Source organism: Cryptotermes secundus, unplaced genomic scaffold (assembly GCF_002891405.2).
Source record: "Cryptotermes secundus unplaced genomic scaffold, Csec_1.0 scaffold872, whole genome shotgun sequence".
Classification (NCBI taxonomy): domain Eukaryota; kingdom Metazoa; phylum Arthropoda; class Insecta; order Blattodea; family Kalotermitidae; genus Cryptotermes; species Cryptotermes secundus.
This window is the reverse complement of record NW_019730114.1, coordinates 170,595-191,267: the sequence shown is the minus strand read 5'-3', so window position 1 is coordinate 191,267 and position 20,673 is coordinate 170,595. Positions and strand designations below refer to the sequence as shown.

Sequence of the window (20,673 nt, the reverse complement as noted above, 5' to 3'; positions counted from 1 at the left end):
AACAGGATCGCCAACGCAGTAAGCAAAGAGCTGACCAATCGTCGGCCTGATGGCGTGTTCTGTGACCTAATCCATCGCCTGTTTCAAACATGGCAGAGATGTGTAAAGCGGATAAAATAGCGGCAGCCAGAAAGAAGGTGAGTAAGTCGTATGATTAATCATTTGAAGGTGTGCTATAATATGAATCTACAACGTAAGATTATTAATTGCTATTGAGGAATACTAAGTAAAATATTCTTTCCCCGACACGTATGTTGACACTACACGTCAACTAGATTGATGTGAAGGTAAACTGGTGGGAGTTCCATGTCATCAGTTGTGATCCAAAGGCATAAATGTTTTTTTTTTCGTTGTTTTTTATCTGCGCCCGGCGCCACGGTTTCAATTCCAGATTAGGTTATGTGCGATTTGTGGTGGTCAAAGTGGCACTAGGGCAGATTGTCCACTCCCTGCGTACATCTGTTTCCCCTACCAGTTCTCATTCTTCCAGCTGTTCCATATTCATGAATTATTTTGTCATTGGCGCCATATAGGCTCAACACAGAAGACGTTGAGTGTTGGTGTGATGGTGAGAAATGATAATTTCGCTTAACATAACACGTTTTTAATTGTTTTTAAGATACATTGATAATTTGCCTTTATGCTTCACGCCCTTCCAAAACTGTCTTGAAATGGATTACATGATAGGGTATAAATGCTCAACATTTCACTGTAGGCTGTGGTGTAGTGAATACATTACTTGCTATATGTTCTCATAGGCATGAAGTGAAGAATGTATCACAATTCCGAGAATTGTTGAAACATTTTTCGTTTTCTTTTTAAAATTTAACAAGCTAAGTATTACATATTTAATAAAATAACAGTCATCTGCACGCACACAGATACTGAAAATCATTTTACAGTTTGTTTTATCGGACTGTGAAGCTTAATTCTGTCATTTGAGGAGATGAATGTAAATTTCAAGTGGTAGTATGTTCTTTCAAAATATTTGTGAACTTCTGGACTATGTGACTTCACAACCAAAAAGTTAATATTTTCATAAATTATGAGAGTTTGAAAACAAATTGTTGAGGAAAACATTTGGAACTACAAAGGATGACATAAGTCACAGTTGGAAGATATTTCACAGCAGGGAATGCCATACTTGCTATATAACTTGATGGGGCAGAGACCTTGGGAAGCTCTTAATAATTCAGCTGGTCACGAAATCACTCACATGTGTGTTTGTCTTCTTTTCCTTTGGAGTTTTTGAAAAAAAAAAATTGAATTATTTCCCCATGTGTGTTGAATATCCTGCCTATTTTCTCCTCCTTGAATTCATCATCCTAACATATATGATGAGAGGCATGTGGTAGCATAGTTGATTGAGGCACTGTGCTACAAGCTGAAAGGTTGTAGGTTCAATTCCTGATGAGGTCACTGGATTTTTTAATTGACCTAATCTTTCCAGCCGCACTATGACCACGGGGTCAACTCAGCCTCTAACAGAAATGAATACCAGGAATCATTCTGGGGGTAAAGGGTTGTTGATGCATAAGGCTGACATCACCACCATCTATGACCCTATTGTCTAGAAAAATGTGGGAGCCCCGACATCTCACAAGCCTATGGGCCTCCACTGCCTGTTACAGGGATAGCTCTATATTAACACATATGATGATGGAAGTAAGACATTTCCTTGAGGTGGACATGTGACATGGGGAAACAAGAAATATGTCCAGAATTTTTGTTGTGAAACCTATGGAAACAGTACTGTTAAGAAGGTTGATGGAGAACAGAATGTGTGGATATCTCAGGATTATGTCCAATAGTATGTGTTGATATTAAAGGTCTTTGAACCTTGATATTCTGCTATGAGAGAGTTAGTTTGGTGTATCCTACCTTTAACAAAAGTTTGGAGTTAATGATTCTGACTCTTTGTATAGTTTACTGCCTTCAGTTTTAGTGTTAACTACCATTTGGTTGTTAAGCGGTTGAGAATGACATGATTAATTTTTTAAAATCTGGGAGAGCCTGGAAATGTAATATCTCAGTCTTCAGTGCATTTTGTATTGCGGAAATAAGAAAGTGACTTTTTGTACTTCTTATGTAAATGTAAACTGCTGAATAATATGGAATGGTATCATCATTTGCATTTTAATAATATTGCTTGTTAATCTAATAATGTATTATAAATAGTAAGAAATTGCCATGGTCTTATTTCTCATAACAGCTAAAATTTAGGCTTATTTTTCATTGCAGCTAAACTTGAGGTATTAACAGTTGAAAAGTGGAAAGACTTTATATATGTGTATTTATTTTATATTTTTCAGCTTAAAGAACATCAGCGAAAAGGTAAAGATAGTCACCCTACTGGAATAAAAGTCTCAGGAAGGAAAACTGCACCAAAATCACAGCTTGAAGTAGATGGGCGTTCCTTGGAGCAAAATTCAGTGTTTGATTCAGGGCCTGTGAATTCTGAATGCAGCAAGGTACACAGCACAGTAAATGTAGTTTACATATTCATAATTACCCATATTTTTGGTTTTCTAGGTGGTATAGTTTTTTATGTTTTTTCATTACAGATTGGAATTGGAGGAAGGGTTGGTAGTAAACTGCAAACTTCTACTGATCCATCATTAAAATTACAGAGATGCTTAGATGAACCAGCAGCACCTGAAAAAAATTATTCATATCATAGTCCTCCAAATCTCGATGAAATTAACGAAGCAAACATGAAAGATACGAGTACCTCTCAAAATGTAGTATTGAATGAAGTAGAAGAAAACACATTTGCAGGGTGTACAGGTAGCAACATTCTTTCTGTTACTTCCGTACCAACATATGCACCAATTGCTACTGTATCTCCAGTAACAGTGACTGATAGTGTTCTTTCTGGTTATGTGCATTCTTCAGACATTGCTACAGCAAAGGCTTTCTTTGAAAATTACTCTTCTGACAAACAAACTCAGCCATCTAATAGCAATATTGGCATAACTTCAGAGATAAAAGACTCAGAACAAGTCACAACAGTTCATCATCTATTTCCAGCTTCCAATAATGAACATTTAGGTGCTGCAGGTGATGCACAAAGCAATGTCTTTTTAAGTGTCAATGAATCAAATCCTAGCCAAAGTGTAATTATTCAGAATTCAGACACTGCTACATCACAAGAATCAATACAAGTTATTGACAGTGAAATGGACCAGAGTATCACTAATAATCAAACTGATAATGTGGTTACTCATGATCAGCATGGAACTCAAAATACTAGTGTTCTGTTATCAACTCCGGAACACTCCATCACTGCTATGTCTAGCAGTGAATGTCTTCGCCAGTTGTCATTGCGGATGAATGGTCTTATTGATGAATCTGCCCATGATGATATAACATATATAGAAGGCAATGTACTTGAATGTAGAAATCAAGAATTGGCTGCATTGTTGGCAATTAGACAGCAGCAATGTGAACAGATGGAATTGCAGTTGAAGGAATATGTAAGTAATTACAGCCTGTAGCAAATTTTGCCAGACAGCTTTCTTATTCTGGTACATGAATTTATATAGCTAGGAAATGTTGGACTGATAGTAATCATGTCTAATTGTGAATTCCATATGTACATATTTGAACATGTTGACTAGTCAAATATCACTTGTAGTAGGCCTGTGAAGATTAACGATGGGAAGTCATAATGTTTTAATTAGCACCATGAGAAAATAATAATTCCAAAATATTGTTCTATGTAGCCCATTTCCTGAGCTTGCCGAACAGTAAAATTTTCCTACACCTAGTGGACAGAGGGAGCACCTGGAATGGGCAGAAGCAAAATGGTGACATCAGTTGAGAAAGTGGAGGCTTGTGCTGTGATACAGTTCCTGCATTTGCAAGGGAAGTCTGCCAGGGAGACCCACGACCAGATGACTGCTGTTTATCAGGAAGGTGTACCATCATATGACAGTGGTCAGGAAAGAGGCGCTTTCCTTGTGGACAGACAAACCTCGAAGATGAACCCCTAAGTGGAAGACCATCTTTCTCTGTGGAACCGGGAATTGTGGCATGGGTGGAAACTTTCATCTTATCCAATAGGCGTATTATTATCGAAGCTATTGTTCATGAGATCCACATTAGCCATGGGTCGGTTTTCAGTATCATCCATGACGAGTTACACATGACAAAGGTTGCTGCGCGTTGGGTGCCAGAATTGTTGACACCAGTTAGAAAACAGCAACGGATGGATGTGGTAAAGAAACCTTTGCGGTTGTGTCAAGACGAAATGGTTGAATTTTTCGACTGCCTGATCATGATGGATGAATGTAGGGTCTTTCATTATGACCCTGAAACAAAGGAAATGAAGCAGTGGAAATATGCAGACTCACCGCCACCAAAGAATGCCAGATTCCAGCCGTTGTCAGGAAAGGTGGTGTTGAACGTGTTCTAGGATTGGTGGGTTGTCATCATGACTGACTATGCGAAAGGACGTCACCATCACTGGTGAATACTGCTGGAACCTTTGGAGAGAATTATGGAGGAAGTCAAGAAAAAGCAACGTGAAATGCTGGGAAAAGGTGTGCAACTTCTTCACAACACACTGGCTCATGTTGCTGATGCTGCCATTTCACTTGCTGCCAGTTTGGGATAAGAAATTCTCCCCCATCCACCATATTCACCAGACCTGGCACTGAGCGACTTCTTCATTTTTCCACAGCTAAAGAAGCCACTTCGTGGTAAGCGATTGCAAGATGAAGATGATGTCATTTCTGCAGTGGAGGACTTCCTAAACAGTCAAAATGAGACCTGTGATCAAGGTATCCAGCAGCTAATGCATTATTGGGGAAGATGTGTGGCCTTGCAGGGGGCACATGTAGAGAAGGACTAACTCATACAATTTCTTGCACCTGTGTCTCTTGTTTCTTCTGGGTGATAATTAAAATTTTATGACTTCTCCACATATATGGGTCTAGCCTCTGTAAACATACTCTGAACGAAGCTATTAATGATATGACTGCTCAGTTTAATCTGTTTTGATGGCGTTTATATAATGGAGTTGTTCCAGATGTAGTTATTATACACTGATTGGTACCACACCCTGATCTCTAGGATCGGATCCATGGTACACATATTCATCTATCTTTCTGTCTCTCTATCATTGTTTTATGAGTTTTACATGTTCATATACAGCCTGTTTTATAAAGATCAGAATATAATATTTATTTCTGTTATCAGGCCCTTTTACCTGCTGTTAGATGATATTATAGCAATGAATGGTGACATGCCTGTAATTACCTCCCACACACACACACACACACACCATGGAAAAACTAAGAAACTGAGGAATAGAATTTTTGTTGGCTGAATTGAAAAAATTTCACTTGGCAACACACAATGTTCTTCCATTTTTTTATACTCTGTAGTGCTGATGTCAATGCATTAATGATTGTGTTGAGTGACAGTCCATGTGAAAGAATTGGAAAATGGGAGGCTTGTCCAATTTTGAAAGAGGACAGATCGTTGGTGCATGTTTAGCTGGAGCACTTGTGACAAAACCTGCCACATTATTAGGTGTATCAAGTGCAAGAGTTTCACAGGTTTCATTGGCATGCACAACTCATGGGAAGACAATGTCAGTGAAGAGGAACAGTGGGCAAATTTAACAGTGACAGAATGAGATGATTGTACATTACGAAGGAGTGTTTAGAAAAATCACAAAAGTACTGAAGCAGAGGTGACAGCATCTTGAAGACCCTGTTTCCACAAAAACTATCTGATGTGAGCTTCACAAACCAAATGTTCATGGTAGGGCTGAAATTTCTAAACATCTGATTACTGAAAGTAATGCTCAGATATGTAAATGGTGGTGTCATGACCATATAGCTTGGACATCAGACAACTGGAAACACATTCGTGATATGGTCAGATGAGTTGTCCTTCACGCTGTTCCCTACATCAGGCAGAGTTTACGTTTGGAGAACACCCAAGGAAGCCTACAATCCATAATACCTGATTCCAACAGTGAACCACGGGTTGAGGTTCTGTGAAGGTTTGGGTAACAGTATTCTGTTGGTCCTATTATTAGTTTTCATGGCCGAATTACTGCAAGGGAGTACGTGAACAGATTGGGTAATCAGGTGCATTCCATGATCCAAACCTTATGTCCAAACAATGATGCAGTTTTCCAAGATGACAGTGCCCCCATTCACACAGCTGGAACTGTTCGGTCATTTTTTAAAGAGAATGAAGGTGAACTTCAGCATCTTCCCTGGCCAGTACAATCACCAATTTGAACATCATTGAACCACTATGGTCAGTTGCTAGAAAGACCAAGTCTGCTTTGGAGTAAATGCAATTGCACAGAAAACCCATGATACTTCCTCAGATTACCTTGAAAGAACCACAACTGTAGCATGAAACCCTGTTCTTTCCTCTAAACATCACTTGATGCCATGCTGTACTAAGTGATTAATATCAAGCAAATCGTTTTTCTCGTGGCAGTTTAATGCAAATACTTTGGGCCAGTCTGGTCAGTTTGTGGCATGTAAAGGGTTAAGCTTACTATTATCTTACCGCCCTTTTTTCCTCCTCCTTGCTTGCTGCTCACACCTTGGACGCCACTTCTCTCTTACCGCCCTTTTTTCCTCCTCCTTGCTTGCTGCTCACACCTTGGACGCCACTTCTCTCTTACCGCCCTTTTCTCCACCTCCTACCTTTTCCTTCTTCTTCCTCACACGCTGGGTCGCCTCTAGTAGGTTCTTTCTTGTTGCTAAATATCTCAGGGTTTATTTAAAAGGAGGGGGTTTTGTTGTTTGGTAGAGCTGAATACCTCTTATCTCAGAGCCTTGAACGGGCCACAACTCCGAAAGGAATAAATTAACACCACAATCACAAGCACTTTCAATTTTGGACGAATTATATTGAACACTTGTTAATCACTTTGATACAGTTTCAATGTCAGTAATTTTTATGTTTCACTGTTTCTGAATTTACATCTGTTTCTATCACCTCCCGGTTTCTGAATTTACGTCTGTTTCTAACACCTCCCGGTTTCCGAATTTACGTCTGTTTCTTACGAGTCCTGGCTTCCGAAAGCCGCTAAACCATGACGCTTCCTCAAACCTTCAATTCCTGCTTTCACCAGCGTCACTGCCCTGTCACACCCTTAAATTTTAGTGATTGGCTAATTTTGAAAAATAGGAGTATCTTAATTAGATATTCCTCCACTCCGCTTAAAGCTTACAAGTGTTTAAGGATTTTTGACTCCAACGTATTTCTGTCAGAAAGTGACAAATGCTTAAGTGTCGGTTGGGCCCTAAAAACTTCACTCTTTCTAAAGTTATGGCATGTAGAAACTGCCAAGTATGAATTTACAAAGGATTTCTTTACTCTATTCTTTAACACAGCTCTCACTAATAAACCTTTGAAGGGTGTCTTCCTGTCTCTTGTTGTAAGCTTGAGAAATCGCTTTCTCTTACATACAAGAATTGACCATGTTTCACTACCCTTGTTCACTGCACTTCATTTTAACAATTACGCTTTCAAATTTATAAAGTTGATTACCTAAAAAAAACATTGCGTAGCAGTGGAACGGTTACAATTAGCTGTCTTGCCATTATCTGTATTAAGGTTGCTGTCATTTTAGCTTTATGGCACTTCATTGATGAAACAAAATGGTGCCTCTACTTTTGTGGCTTCTGCGTGGAGGGGATAGCATTATTTGGATGTGACTCCTTTTGTAGCTGACAACTTCTTGGATGATTAACAATTGCCTGCAACATAAACTGTCTCCTAGTGCTTTAAGCGTTCAAATGGTAGCCATGGGTATTCAAAGTAGATGTTAACACTTTTTCTTAATATTCAAGAAGTGCTAAGTTCAAGCTCTGGTTCAAAGGCAGCTGACTTCCTGGCTGATATTTTTCATGGTTTTCCTTGGTATTTTCTGCCAGCAACTTTGTACGCATTCATTCATTCATAATAATACTGTCATTTGATGATGTCTGTGCTGTTGATTACACATTAAAAAATTAAGAAACAAGTACCCTGAGTTAATGATACTAACAATGTGTGCCCTAGATCTAGGCGCAGTTCAAGGCCTGTTATTATTATTTATGTGTTCAAATTAAATGAAATATTTTTGTACTTCTAGCAATCAGGAATGTGCCAGCTACAGATGGAGCTTAATCAAGTGCGAACTGAGTCAGAGGCTAAGGTATTACGAGAAATTGGACCAGTGCAGGAACAGCTGCAACTACATGTGCAGACAGTTGGAATCCTTGTAGGAGAAAAAACTGAACTGCAAGCAGCACTCACAAAGAGCCAGAATATAGCAAAGCAGAAAGCTAGTAAGTGCAGTCACTGGCCTCTCATATAATGGTCGTCATTAACATCACAGATTAGATTCTGAGCCTTTTCTGGTTACTGTTATGAAATCTGTTCCATCCGCCTTTTTGATGGTCATCTCAGGCATCTTCAGTTTCAGCATCAGGATATAGTTTTTGGACATTCTTTCCAAATATCAGCTTCTTAAAAAGAGCTAATCTCCAATTTTGGTTTTATTTTGTTCACATACGAGCTAGCTTATAGCACAGTTCTTTACGAAACATATTGACAGTGGTATCTGTTGAGTTGCATATGAAATTACTTAAGGTAATGAATTGAATTGTTATGTAAGTCAGCCCTTGGGGAACAGGGATACTTGTGAATTTGGGAAAGAGGTTAAAATATTATATTTGCACTCCCAATCTTGAAAGAGTTTCCACAGAAATATTGACATTCTTAATTGTTTCAGACATGTTACAGCTGCTGTTGAGCAGGTGAAACGAAGTAGATCTTATTTCTTTTTCAGTCATGATTTAATCGAAATTTCATAGATTAAGTAAGAGTTCTTGAGAAAGTTTCTTCACTTTTATGGTTTACAGTAAAGTCATTGCACTTTGGAATTCACAGTCGTCAGCTACATAATGAAATTGGAAAAGATGAGGGTACTCCAGTGAATAATAATTTAATTTAATTCTGTTTAGGTGAAGCTGAAGAACTACAAGGTCGTCTGAAAGCATCCAGACATAGAGTTATGGACTTAGAGAAAGAAGTTTCTTCATTGCAAGAAACAAATGAAAGGTTAGAGAAAGTTATTCGTGAACTTTCATCTGAGCTTGATAAACAAAAACTTGAACACCAGATAACCAGTAAGCGGCTTATAGAGACAGAAGAAGAAATATCAGAATTGCATCAAAAGCTGAATACAAAAGTGAATGATTGTATGGCATTACAGCAAGAACTACAAGAAAAAATGTCTCAGCTCTCATTAGCACAGCTACGAATACAACAGGTATGTTTACTTTACTTTCAGGAAATGCAGTGTAACCATTATTGAACAGATATGGCTTAATATGAGAATTCCATTATAGTGACAAATATCATTGGTGCCATCAGTGTCTTAATGTTTTACATATTTTGGTATGCTGCGGGAAAGCAGGAATGGATTAGAAGATCAGGGTTGATTTCCTAGGCAATGACCAGCTTTCCCTCGACAGTGGCTAGGAATTGGAACGCACTCATGGCTAGCAATGGCAACAATGGCTAGCAGTCTAACAGTGGAGTTTCCACCATTACACACGAATTGTTCGAGGCAGTTGCATGGTTTCTAGGAAAATTCATAGTAATGAGAGAATACACTAGCTAACTAGTGAAGTTACCGCTACAAAGAAAGAAAACACTAGCAACCGGCAGGTAGAACACATGAAACAGAACCTTTGAACAAGGTGTCTTCGAGCCCTTCCAACAGCAGGGTATAAGGGAAGCCCAGGTTGGGATTGAGACCAGTTTACAATGAGGTACAAAGTGATATGAAGAGATTATGAACCGAGATACAAAGTGATACAAAAAGATTACAGAGATACAGAGAAGGCTTCACCGAGATCAGCAGTGCAAGAAGTTGTAATAGTTAAGGGGAAACATCTGAAGGGTGTTAATAAGTGGAACAACTATACTTGTGAGAGTAAAAGTGACTGTCCAATAAATATTCATTCAAATCCAAAACCCACACAATTTCTTGTCACGTTGCCTAGCAAACATGCGACAATATATATAAACATATACACAGTATAATATATATATGTGTGTGTGTGTAAAGTTCTTGCACAGAATGGGGATTATTCTGTCTCTTGTCATTATGTGTGATTTAAAACTGCAAACAAACAAACTCTGTGATTTTAGTCTGCAAGTGAACTGTTTTTTTAACATAACTATTTTCCAACTGCACTTGCAGTTCTGCTATTCAAGTTGTTCATAGCAGACAGTCTGTAAAAGTTTTCTTAATCTACCTTCTTGCAGCACCCTTGTGTAGAAGAAGAAGAAAGTACTCATTCCAGAATCTGTAGTATTGTGTATCTGAACTGACAATTTATTTTTCTTTCAGGCAAAATTACTTAGTATGTGTATGCAGACAACAACGAAAGAACATCAGCTAACTTGTCAAAATGTTAATGTAGTCACAGTAAGGGATGTTGTTTTTAGGACAACATTTAGCACAACTTGATGGCTTAAGGTCAGGATGCCTCAGAATTTAGCCAATGAAAGTGGTCCATCACTTGACATTATCTGAACTTTTCTACTGTCCAGCAATATGTTTTTGTAGTGTGTTTTGTGGCTAGTGAACGGGAGGTGGAAATATTATGCATGTTATTTCATGTAAGGAATTCAGGTCTACTTATGACAACAAAATGGAAACGTATGGTCTTGAATTAAATATTCATTTTCTTGGATATAACATGTAGTCCTGTGAAAGTCAGCTGACATTTGAGAAGAACATATCACTTCCATCTTTAGAGTTGCGGTGTAAGTCAAGCAACAAATCAGCATGAAGTAGGCAGCTTCATTACTCTTCGAGCCTGACGATGGAGGGTTTGAGTTAGATTACAGTAGGTTATGTAAATATGGGAAAATCTTGAACTCTTTGGTTCACATAGTGCCGAAGTCATTGGGAATATTGAATTACTCTTAGTTATTGTCATATCTCCACGGTACTCATCAGAATAGACATTTTTACAAATTTTATAAGTTCTCATTATATCAAGGTTGCACCATATTACAGTTACAGTCTTCCACAATTTAAATGTTATTCATCATTAGTATTGTAACGTGTTTCATTACTGAAGACGCCGTAGAGATGGTTAATTGGTTTATTTAACAATCTTCAAACAACGGCTACAATTACTTATCACACAGTTGCGGGGTTTCACACTTTATAACCCTAATCGCATTAATCTGTTAACACTGTTGCGGGGTTTCACACTTTATAACCCTATGCGCAAATGAGTTCGCTCTGCCTTCAGTAGTCTACACGTTTACAGTAGGGGAGCTTTGTATCACTGTATCACACGCTCACAATTACACAATCACTCACACGTCCGGTTCTTCTTTCCGCGACGGCTGCTATACTCCAACTGTAGTCGGCTGACTGGAGAACTGTTGATAACACACTCTCGTAGGCTTGCTCGGAACTATCTTTGGCGATGGCCACGTTATAACTCTGTGGCTGTCACAGTACAACTGAAGTCGCCGACTGCTACAGTAGAACTCGGTGGCTGTCACAGTACAACTGAAGTCGCCGACTGCTACAGTAGAACTCACTAGGCGACTGTTACTTTACAACTCGGTGGCTGTCACGGTACAACTCCCGACTGTTACGTTATAACTCGGTGGCTGTCACAGTACAACTCACTGTGAATAGCCTTCGCTGCTCCTTATGTAGCCTCGATCGGACAATACAGAAAACGGCCTTGTTGCCTGGTGCTGTGTTGCTAGCAACGCTAGCGGTAGTAACCGTTGTTACTACCGTAACAATCCTGTTACGTCACCGTTACGTTACTGTGCGGAGGAGGGGGAGGGGAGCGCTGACTCACCCGCCGCGTCACTGCTGGTGGGGGGGGATTCTCCTTTGCGCAACATGTCACACTATCATAAAATTTAATCGCACTTAAGGTGTTATTTTCAGGACGATAATTTAAGAAAATTTGTGCATTTGTTAACGTTCATGCTTGTAGCTCAGTTGGTATAGTGACTGGCTGCAGGCTATTTGGTCCAAGCATCAGGGTTTGATTCCCGGCAAGGGAAGGAGAGTTCTCTTTACTGTTTACTAGACATTGTCCAGACTGGCTCTAGTGTGTCCAGCTTCTTGTCCAGTAGGAGCTGGCAGCACTTTCCCTGGGGATGTAGTGGCATGGGTATGAGGCTGACCACTCACCTCCAATATAATCCATTTTTTCAGCAGGTCACAGTACCAGATATGGAGTCAACATCAGGTGATTGCACATCTTTGTTTCAGTGTTTGAAGTAATGTTCATTCAAAATGTAAAATTAAATATATTATGTTGCTTTCCATATGTGGAAAGAATGTAATACCCTCCTTTCTGTTTATACATAGGTCGGATAAAAAATAGTAGCTACACCTCTGTAGTTCTGAAATGACTTTATTACCTGAGGTAAACACACTTACATTCCTTCAATACAATCACCCCCAATATGTACCACCTTCTGCCAAATTTGTGGAAGGCGTTGTACACCATCAGCGCGTCCACTTCTGTTGATGTCCAGCAGTGACCGCCCTATAGCATGAATAATCTCTCTTATGTCGTAACGTGTCCCTGGCAGTGGTTCTTTCATTTTGGCAAACAGATCATAATCGCACAGACTTATATCGAGTGAGTATGGCGGATGTTGCAGTATCTCCCACCGCCAGTGGCGAAGGAGATCCTTGACAGCATAGTAATCCTTGCATAGTAATGAAGGATGATGGGGTTCGTTGCCAACAAGTGTCGTCGCTTTCTCTGAGTGCTGGACGAAGATGATTACGCAGGAAACTGCAGTAGTAGGCAGTGTTTACTGTCTGTCATTGAGATACAGTGTGGTGCGGTATCATTCCATCAGTGTCATATGCCACAATGAATATTGCCTTCGCATTACTCTGTGTAGGGCGCACTTTCTTTGGATGAGGAGAGCCACGATGCTTCCAGTCATTTGATCGTCACTTCAAGTGCTGTTTATATGAGCAAGCGAAAGTTTCGTCCAGAGTGATGATCCTTCCAAGGAAGTCGTCACCTTCCCTCTTGTACCGGTCCAACAAGTCCTGTGCAATTGCATAACGTTGCCAATGTTGCATCTCGGACATTGTATGGGGTACCCAACGTGCTGCAATTTTGCGGTATCCAAGAATATCATGCAGAATGTGGAGCATAGTTTTTGGACATATGCCTACCTCAGCAGCTATTTTTTTTTAATTGCTAGTGGGGTGGAACTAAGTCCCTTGTACTGCGGTCACTTCTGGCCTATTGTACCAGCCCCCGATGATAGGTGAGGGTGATTGTGGAGCAATTGGGGGCATGAAGATTGGCAAGGGAAACCGAAGTACTTGGAGAAAACCTACCCCAGCTCCACTTTGTCCACCACAGATCCCACTTGACTAGACCTGGGATCGAATCCGGGCTGCCGCGGTGGGAAGCCAGCGACTAACTGCTTGAGCTATGGCGCAGCCTACCACCTCAGCAGCTAACTCCCGTGCAGCCCATTGACAATCGACTTCCAGCAAAGAAGCAAGAAGCTGAATTTTGTGGTTGTCAATATGGGGTCATCCTGAATGGCATTCCTCCCTTCACGGAACAATTTCACCCATTGTGCCACTGTGCGATATGGCAAAGCAGCATCACTACATGCTTCTCGCAGTCCCTGATAACAGTTTTGCGCATTATGACCTCATGCAACTTCAATTTTTGTCCAGGAGCGTTCTTATTTTGTAAACATGTTGTTAGGGTACTTGAACTGGACTCCTGCACTTCAAGACGGTGCACAGTGCAACTCAATGAAACACAACCAGAGCCACTCACTGTACTTGAGCTGAACTTCTGCTATCAGCTACAGACGGAGCTAGTGCCACATGACGCACATCTTTCATGTTACAGCAGTGTTGCCACTACTTTTTATCCAACCCTTGTATTTATGAAACTGCTGTTAATACTGGGTGTGTGGAGCCCATTGTGTGCTGATTATTACTTAAACTTATTTATATGACATCTTTTCCAGAATAATTTTGTTTGTATCAGGGTGTTACCATTGTGTTTTTTAAATACACTCTCTAGCTAAGTACAGCAGACACCTCTGAAGTAGATGGACAGTTGGAGATATTGCATCAACAGAAGATCTTGCTTGAGAAGCAGGTTGCTGATCTAGAGCAGACGTTAAAGTCAGTTGGGTCAGAACGAGATCAAGCAAACCAGCAGTATCAGCAGTATGTACAGCAGCTGAATGGACAGTTGCAGAGCTCAGGATCTAAGGTACTGACATACATGTTAGTGGGTATCATATATCTTGTACATGTGGAAGCTTTATGTATGATAATGAAAACATTAAACATTTGCAATAAAGTGTTTCTCATTAATCAGGTTGAATCCTTAAGCTGTGAAAATGAGCAGTTGATAGCGAGGGAGCAGAGTTTGGTGCAGCATGTATCAGAACTGGAGAAGCAACTCCAGCATCTTCAGCAGCAGAACCAAAAGAGGCGAGACTCTTCTCCTAAATCATTACAGCAGGACTCAAACCTATTGCAGGAGCTTGAAGCAAAGCTTGAACTTACAGAGAGCAAGAACAAAGTTCTAGCAGAGAAGCTGGACTCTCAGGTACTGACTGGCATAATGAGCTTCCATAGCACAATAACTAACAAGCTCTTAGAAAAGAATCCATCTCAATTTTACTGAAGCCTTTATTTACTGTTTACTTTGCATTTTAATTCCAAATTAGTTATTTCACTTGCTTATTTGACTACTGCTTATACTATGTTTATTCTTGTATGACTTGAGTTTTCCAGTAACTTACTTTACTTTTACTAAGTGAACTTGTATAAAAAGTAACAGTGTACAAGTTTTGACTGTGACAGCATGGCACAGTTTTACATCCACAGACCTCTGAAGTTGGAAGATGACTCCTCTGGTGAATCAGCTGTCTGAAATCATGTTCTCTTTCAAGCCCAAACTCCCAAGAGGAATGTCTTCCCTGAAACAGGCCTTGTTGGTCCAGTTAAAAATCTGGGAGTTCACCAGAAATGTACATCACCCAGTGATATAGATTTACTGTGCTGTTTTAGCGCTTTAGGCCTCAGTGGCCATTCTGACAGCATCTTGATGGATCATCAGCTTGTCTTAGTTTTTGGCCCCTCCACCACACTGTTGAGTTATAGCTTGCATTAGCTGTCGAATCTTAGATTTCCAAAGACAGATGTAGCTAGAACAGCTAAAATTCCAGGAAGTGTAGCAAAGGTGCTACATCCTGTCCACACAGCAAGAATGAGTTTATGTCACTTTCTTTATGTAAATATGTGACTGTATGCTTACTCTTTACTTATTTGCTCTTAATTAACATATTTTATGGTACCCCTAATTGTAATGAATGGTTACAAAATCTGCTCTTCGAAGCCATCGTTATGTCTTGCATTCAAAGGGTTAAAACAGATTGCATCTCAGGTTTGATATTTTTAAACTAGTAACTTCGCTTTTTCTTTTCTTTTCTTTCTTCCTTTCTTTCTTTCTCTTCTTTTATACCCTCCTTCCCTGCTTCCTCCCTCCCTTCCTTCCATTGGATCAAAATATGCTTCCAATTACTGACTGCATTCGTTACTAAAAGTACACTGAATGCTTTGTTTGAAAGCTTGTTTCTTTGGCATGAAGTTTCTGTTGAGGGTGCTTTTAATGTGTAAAATAAAGTTTTTGTATGTTGATTATATAGATACAGGAGAATGAGAACATACTGAGAGAACTTGAAGAGAGGAGTGCTAAAATAAACAAGTTGGAATCAATGTTAGAAAGATTTGAAGATGATCAGCTGGATAAAAATAAGCTATTGGCAGCCATGGAGAGTGACAAGGTGGCTGCAGCTCGTGCCGTTGGCCAAAATCAACAACTGAAAGAGCAGCTTAAGGAACTGCAAGATGTCTTTGTTAAAATGGTGAGCTAAAGGTATATTGTTGAAACATCAGGAAAAGAGCTGAAAATAAATTCAGACATAGGAGTGGCATCAAACAATGAAGGAAATTGTCTGTATTTTGTGTAATGTATATTGCTATCATATGAAAGGAAATTTGAAGAAATACAGGAATGACTGTAAGGTTTTGTAAAACATATTCACACTTGCTTCATTTTAGAGTAATGACAAACTAGAGCTGACTGAGAGATTGGAATATGAACAACATATCTGTAAGGAACAAGAAGAGAGACTGGCCCAGCAGGAAGTGGAATTGAATGGCATAAGGTAAGGGATTCTTAGTTTGGTTGGTTGGGTTATAATTCAAGTCCAGAGTTGATGAGAAGATAACACCATTGGAACCTGATATGAGCTGTCTGATTTGCATGAACATCACATAGTCCGTTTCTGCAAATGCCATCTTAAAATATAGACTGCTGTGTTTTTAAATTAGGTGTCACTTTAAAATGCCAGGGTATTTAAACGCTCAATTGGGGTTTTTCATTGTCCAAAGAAAAAAACTACTGTTTGCGGATGTTGTGGGGGGGGGTCATATTTCATATTACCGAAAGTAGAGCTTGGTGGTATCACAATTTAGTGACTAGACATGGGGTTTAGCTTGGTTGTTGGATTTATTGAATGCTTTCCATAAATCGTAACACAATAATTCACACACTCTACTTCTTACTACAGCACACACAAAGTCTTCTCAGTGTTTTGTGTCCTCACCAGTCATTGACTGGTAGTGGTTCCAAACAATGTTCTTCTGCTGATATTGTTGCCAGCCTTGTGCCAGCTCACTACTAAGTCACGATCGCAGCTTCTTGTGATGGCGACCGATTCTCAGCTGCTACTCATGGTCATCATTGGTCTGTGTTATATGGCCTCAGGTCAGACTTAATAGAAATCACCAGTTCCTGCAGTTTCTGTATTGTGTTCATATCAATTGCTACAGAATCCATTTTTCACATGTTTACCACACAACAGACAGTTTCTTCTGGCTTCATTATCCTGGCTCTCAGGTCTCATGTCACATTGTGATACCATGCGTTTCAGCAGAAAAAACTCCATGTGGAAGGCACAAATCTTTTTCCCATTTTGCTGTTCTTTTTTAATATGGTCTGCAGTATCTTATCGGGTATTTATCTCCTTTTGTGATGGGTTTTTGAATGAGTTTGTGATTTCTCATTAGTTGGTCTTCCATATCATTCAGAGACATTGGAGTGACTGTAGAGTTAGAGAAATTGCATAATGATCAGCCTGGCTTATAATGTCTAATGGTCATTTCTGATTTCTCTGTTATTCTTTCTTCTGTAGTGTACAAATATTTTCATTGACCTTGAGTTGAGAAAGCACAGTCCAGAAGCCACTGTCATGCATTATGAGTAAATGCAAAACATGCTAACATCATGTTTCATGTATGTATAGGTATAATGAATTCTTGCCCTCTTGTTTGAGGTATCCACAATTTCTGCAGTGCTGAAGGTTCAAACTCTATTTACTAGTCATGTTTCTTGGAAGCTGAGGAGAAGTACAGCATACTTTTGTCAAAAATTTGCCCTCTCTGTGTTCAGCTTTTTAGGTTCTTGAATTAGAAGGGATTGGAATGAACAGTTCTGCACACCCTAATATTCTTATCAAAGTAGGCTTATGTAAGTTGGAGTTTAGTAATTGCCCTAATAAAAATGGTAATGCAGTTGTTACAGGCTACCATTGCCCACTGTTAAATCAGTGTCTTGTAACTAATTTTGGNTAGGTTAGGGCCAGCCATCTTGGAACTTGAACTGTGCTGCGAGATTAGTAGTAAAATGTGACCCTGAATGGAGATGATTGCTGTTTGGAAATTCTGAGTGCATGAAATCATATTGTGGTGTATACGATCGTGTTGCCAGGCAACATCTCTGTAAACACGATACACATCCGCAACAGTAGAGCTAGCTGTGTTGTCTGTGTATCCAGCAGTTGATGTAGGATTGGTGATGTCACACATCAACAGTATGTGGCTGTCTCATGACATGTATTTCCTGCATGTCTGTCAGCTGCACGTGTCGTGACATCACACAGCAACAGTTGGCAGGGGTAACGCAATATGTGTTTACTGTTGGTCATTGTCAGTCCCTTGGCTATATAAGTGAGTGACAGAGTTCTGAGTTAGTTGTAGAAGAGACAGAAATAGTAGCAGCGGAATCACTCAAACAGCGTAGTGGAGAATCTAGGAGGATTCAACAGTTGAGAGTACAAGGACAATAATGGAGTGTGATTTGTGAAGATTGAGTACAGATAGGACAGTGGAGTACAGAGTGGTTGAAGATGAAATAACAAGAAGACTTCATAGCGATTTAAAGTGATAGTTTCTGTGTTGAGATCTGTTGCTAGGAGATGACTAGTGAAGACGGAGAATCCTGATGTGTGTGTGACGGTGAACTGGAAAGTGTGTAAATCAGTGACAGCGCTGTATTGCCTGTATTTACTGCAAATAAGAGAGGTAACCAAGGTGCTAATAAATCCAATCATCCGAACTAGAACCCGTAGTTCTTGTCACGTGTACATCCCCACACATGACAATATAATGATTATGGAATGCCTTCTTTATTGTCTTCTGATGGACTCAATTTGAATATACAGTAACTGTATTTTTGTGTGCATATTTGTTGCCATGGGAACATTTTTACCAAGCTGTTGCCCAGAAATGGTCATTGTTTACAAAGTTACTGCTTGAATGAATGAATGATTGTATAAGGTATGGGCCTTCTTGGCCCTTGCACCATGACCAGTGACCTATTGTGCCTCCCCTTCTGATTATCCCCTCGACAATTCTGCGCATCGAATGAAGTGTAGGATTTTGTATGTGGGGACGTCAAAATAGTCACTTGGTTCCATAAAATATTGACCCAAGTGACGCAATCTCAAATAAGCTAAGGCCTCACATTTGCACAGGATATGTGTGGCTGTTTCATTTTCTTCTTGAAACCTCTCACAAGTTGGACTATTAGTTAGTCCCAGTTTGGAGAGGTGTCCTTTGAGGTGACAGTGTCCTGTAAGTAGTCCTACCACCCATCGTAGCTGGTTCCTGTTTAACTTCAACAGTTCCTTCACTCTTTTAGTAGAGGGTCCTCGTATGAGTCCCTTTGCTTTCTTGAGTCCAGTCAAGGATCCCCAGTATTTCTTGTGATTCATATTTGACCAGTCCTAGATTGCCTTTTTGGCGACTCCTATAGAGATGCCACAGGCTGATTCAGGTCCTATGAACGGATGTTCAGCCCCAATCTTGGCCAATTGGTCTGCTGTTTCGTTTGCAGCAACACCCTCATGCCCTGGCACCCATATCAGTTGTACCCTGTTATGTTTGGCCAGTTCCGTGAGAGTTTGGTGGGAATCCCAGACCAATTTGAGTTACTGCTTAGCAACAGGCTATATACCACAGTATTCTTATATTATACTTGTTGCATTTGGTGGACCTTACTACTCATTCATATATTAAGAAGTGTAATGGATAAGATCTCTTTTTTAAACAACTGCTTTTTGTGTTACAGAACCCAGCTCTTGCATAAAGAACAGCTGCTTCAACAGAAACCAGAACTTTCAAATCAGATGTTACAGCATAATCAGATTGCAGATAATATGAGGCACTGTGAAGCAGATGGAGTATTGAAGGAACTCCTACAGGAAGAGCTAAAGCAGGCCAAGGTAACTTAAGAGTGTTCTGAACAATGTAATAATTGTTTCTGTAACACAGCATTGCAGTCACAGGGGTAAGGCACCAGCCAGCTAACTGTGATTGCACATTTTTGAAAGATTGTTCTTGTTTGGTTTTAGTAATTTTATTGATGGGTTTGGCAGGAACATGTTCAGGCTTTAAGTATGCAGAACAGTGAACTCCGGACCCTGTTAGCACAGGATGCAGCTCATGACTCAGGCAGCAGCAGTGGAGACGACACAATCACTCACAAGGATGAAATGTTGGCAACACTGTCACTTAGTGTCAGGCAGCTGGAGCAAGAGCGTGACCAGTTGTTGGAACAATTGAAGCACCAAGAATTGCATGAAAAAACACAAACTTTATTGCAACAAAACTCACAAGGTGATTTGTCATTATGCTCTTTATCCCAGGGAAGTATTTTACATAAGCATGATGAAGTAAGAGGAGAATGAAATACATAGCTTTTTGACTTACACATGTCCCAAAGTAATGCATGGGTAGTGAAGTAAAGATGTCACAATGAGGTGGACATGTACCTTTGACATGAAAACAAAAAATACACCCAGCACAAACCATGTTGAAAGCTACCTTTTTCCAATAATGCGCCGTCCGCCTTTAATCTAAATAAGTGTACAGCATCATGTCTGAAGAGTTAATACTGCCCATAAACTTGTTGTAGGATGTAAGTATTTTTGGTTTTATTTGTGGATTGCCACCATGTCTGCCCCATACTTACCCATCTTGGGCTGTGGCGTGGGTGGAGAGAAGAGAGACAATTTTTTGTGATGCCTTATCACAGAAAACATGCAAGAAGGGGACCAGATCTGCGGTACATCTATTTTTGTCCAACTGCAAATTTGTTCTTTAACTTGTGAGCTAAAATTTCCAGTGATGTGGGTGCATAGCTGATGGAGATGGCAGACAAGTGGAACAGACATGAAATAGTTGTCAACAAAGACATGGTAGCCTTTGTTGAGGTACCCTCCAATCTCATACAG

At 39.9% G+C, this 20,673-nt stretch overlaps 1 protein-coding gene across 3 annotated transcripts in view; it reads left to right on the top strand.

Moving 5' to 3' along the window:
* Positions 1 to 23: 23 nt before the first annotated feature.
* The window catches only part of LOC111866235 (golgin subfamily A member 2), a 37,437-nt gene continuing 16,787 nt past the window's right edge, over positions 24 to 20,673 (top strand). For all 3 annotated transcript variants that reach the window (XM_023854998.2, XM_023854999.2, XM_023854997.2), the window contains exons 1-11: positions 24 to 137; positions 2,313 to 2,471; positions 2,565 to 3,476; positions 8,117 to 8,312; positions 8,991 to 9,298; positions 14,103 to 14,297; positions 14,406 to 14,639; positions 15,742 to 15,960; positions 16,157 to 16,263; positions 19,509 to 19,662; positions 19,816 to 20,056. In XM_023854998.2, the coding sequence (XP_023710766.1) occupies positions 90 to 137; positions 2,313 to 2,471; positions 2,565 to 3,476; positions 8,117 to 8,312; positions 8,991 to 9,298; positions 14,103 to 14,297; positions 14,406 to 14,639; positions 15,742 to 15,960; positions 16,157 to 16,263; positions 19,509 to 19,662; positions 19,816 to 20,056 (2,773 nt within the window). In that variant the 5' untranslated portion in view covers positions 24 to 89. The remainder of the gene's footprint in view (positions 138 to 2,312; positions 2,472 to 2,564; positions 3,477 to 8,116; positions 8,313 to 8,990; positions 9,299 to 14,102; positions 14,298 to 14,405; positions 14,640 to 15,741; positions 15,961 to 16,156; positions 16,264 to 19,508; positions 19,663 to 19,815; positions 20,057 to 20,673) is intronic.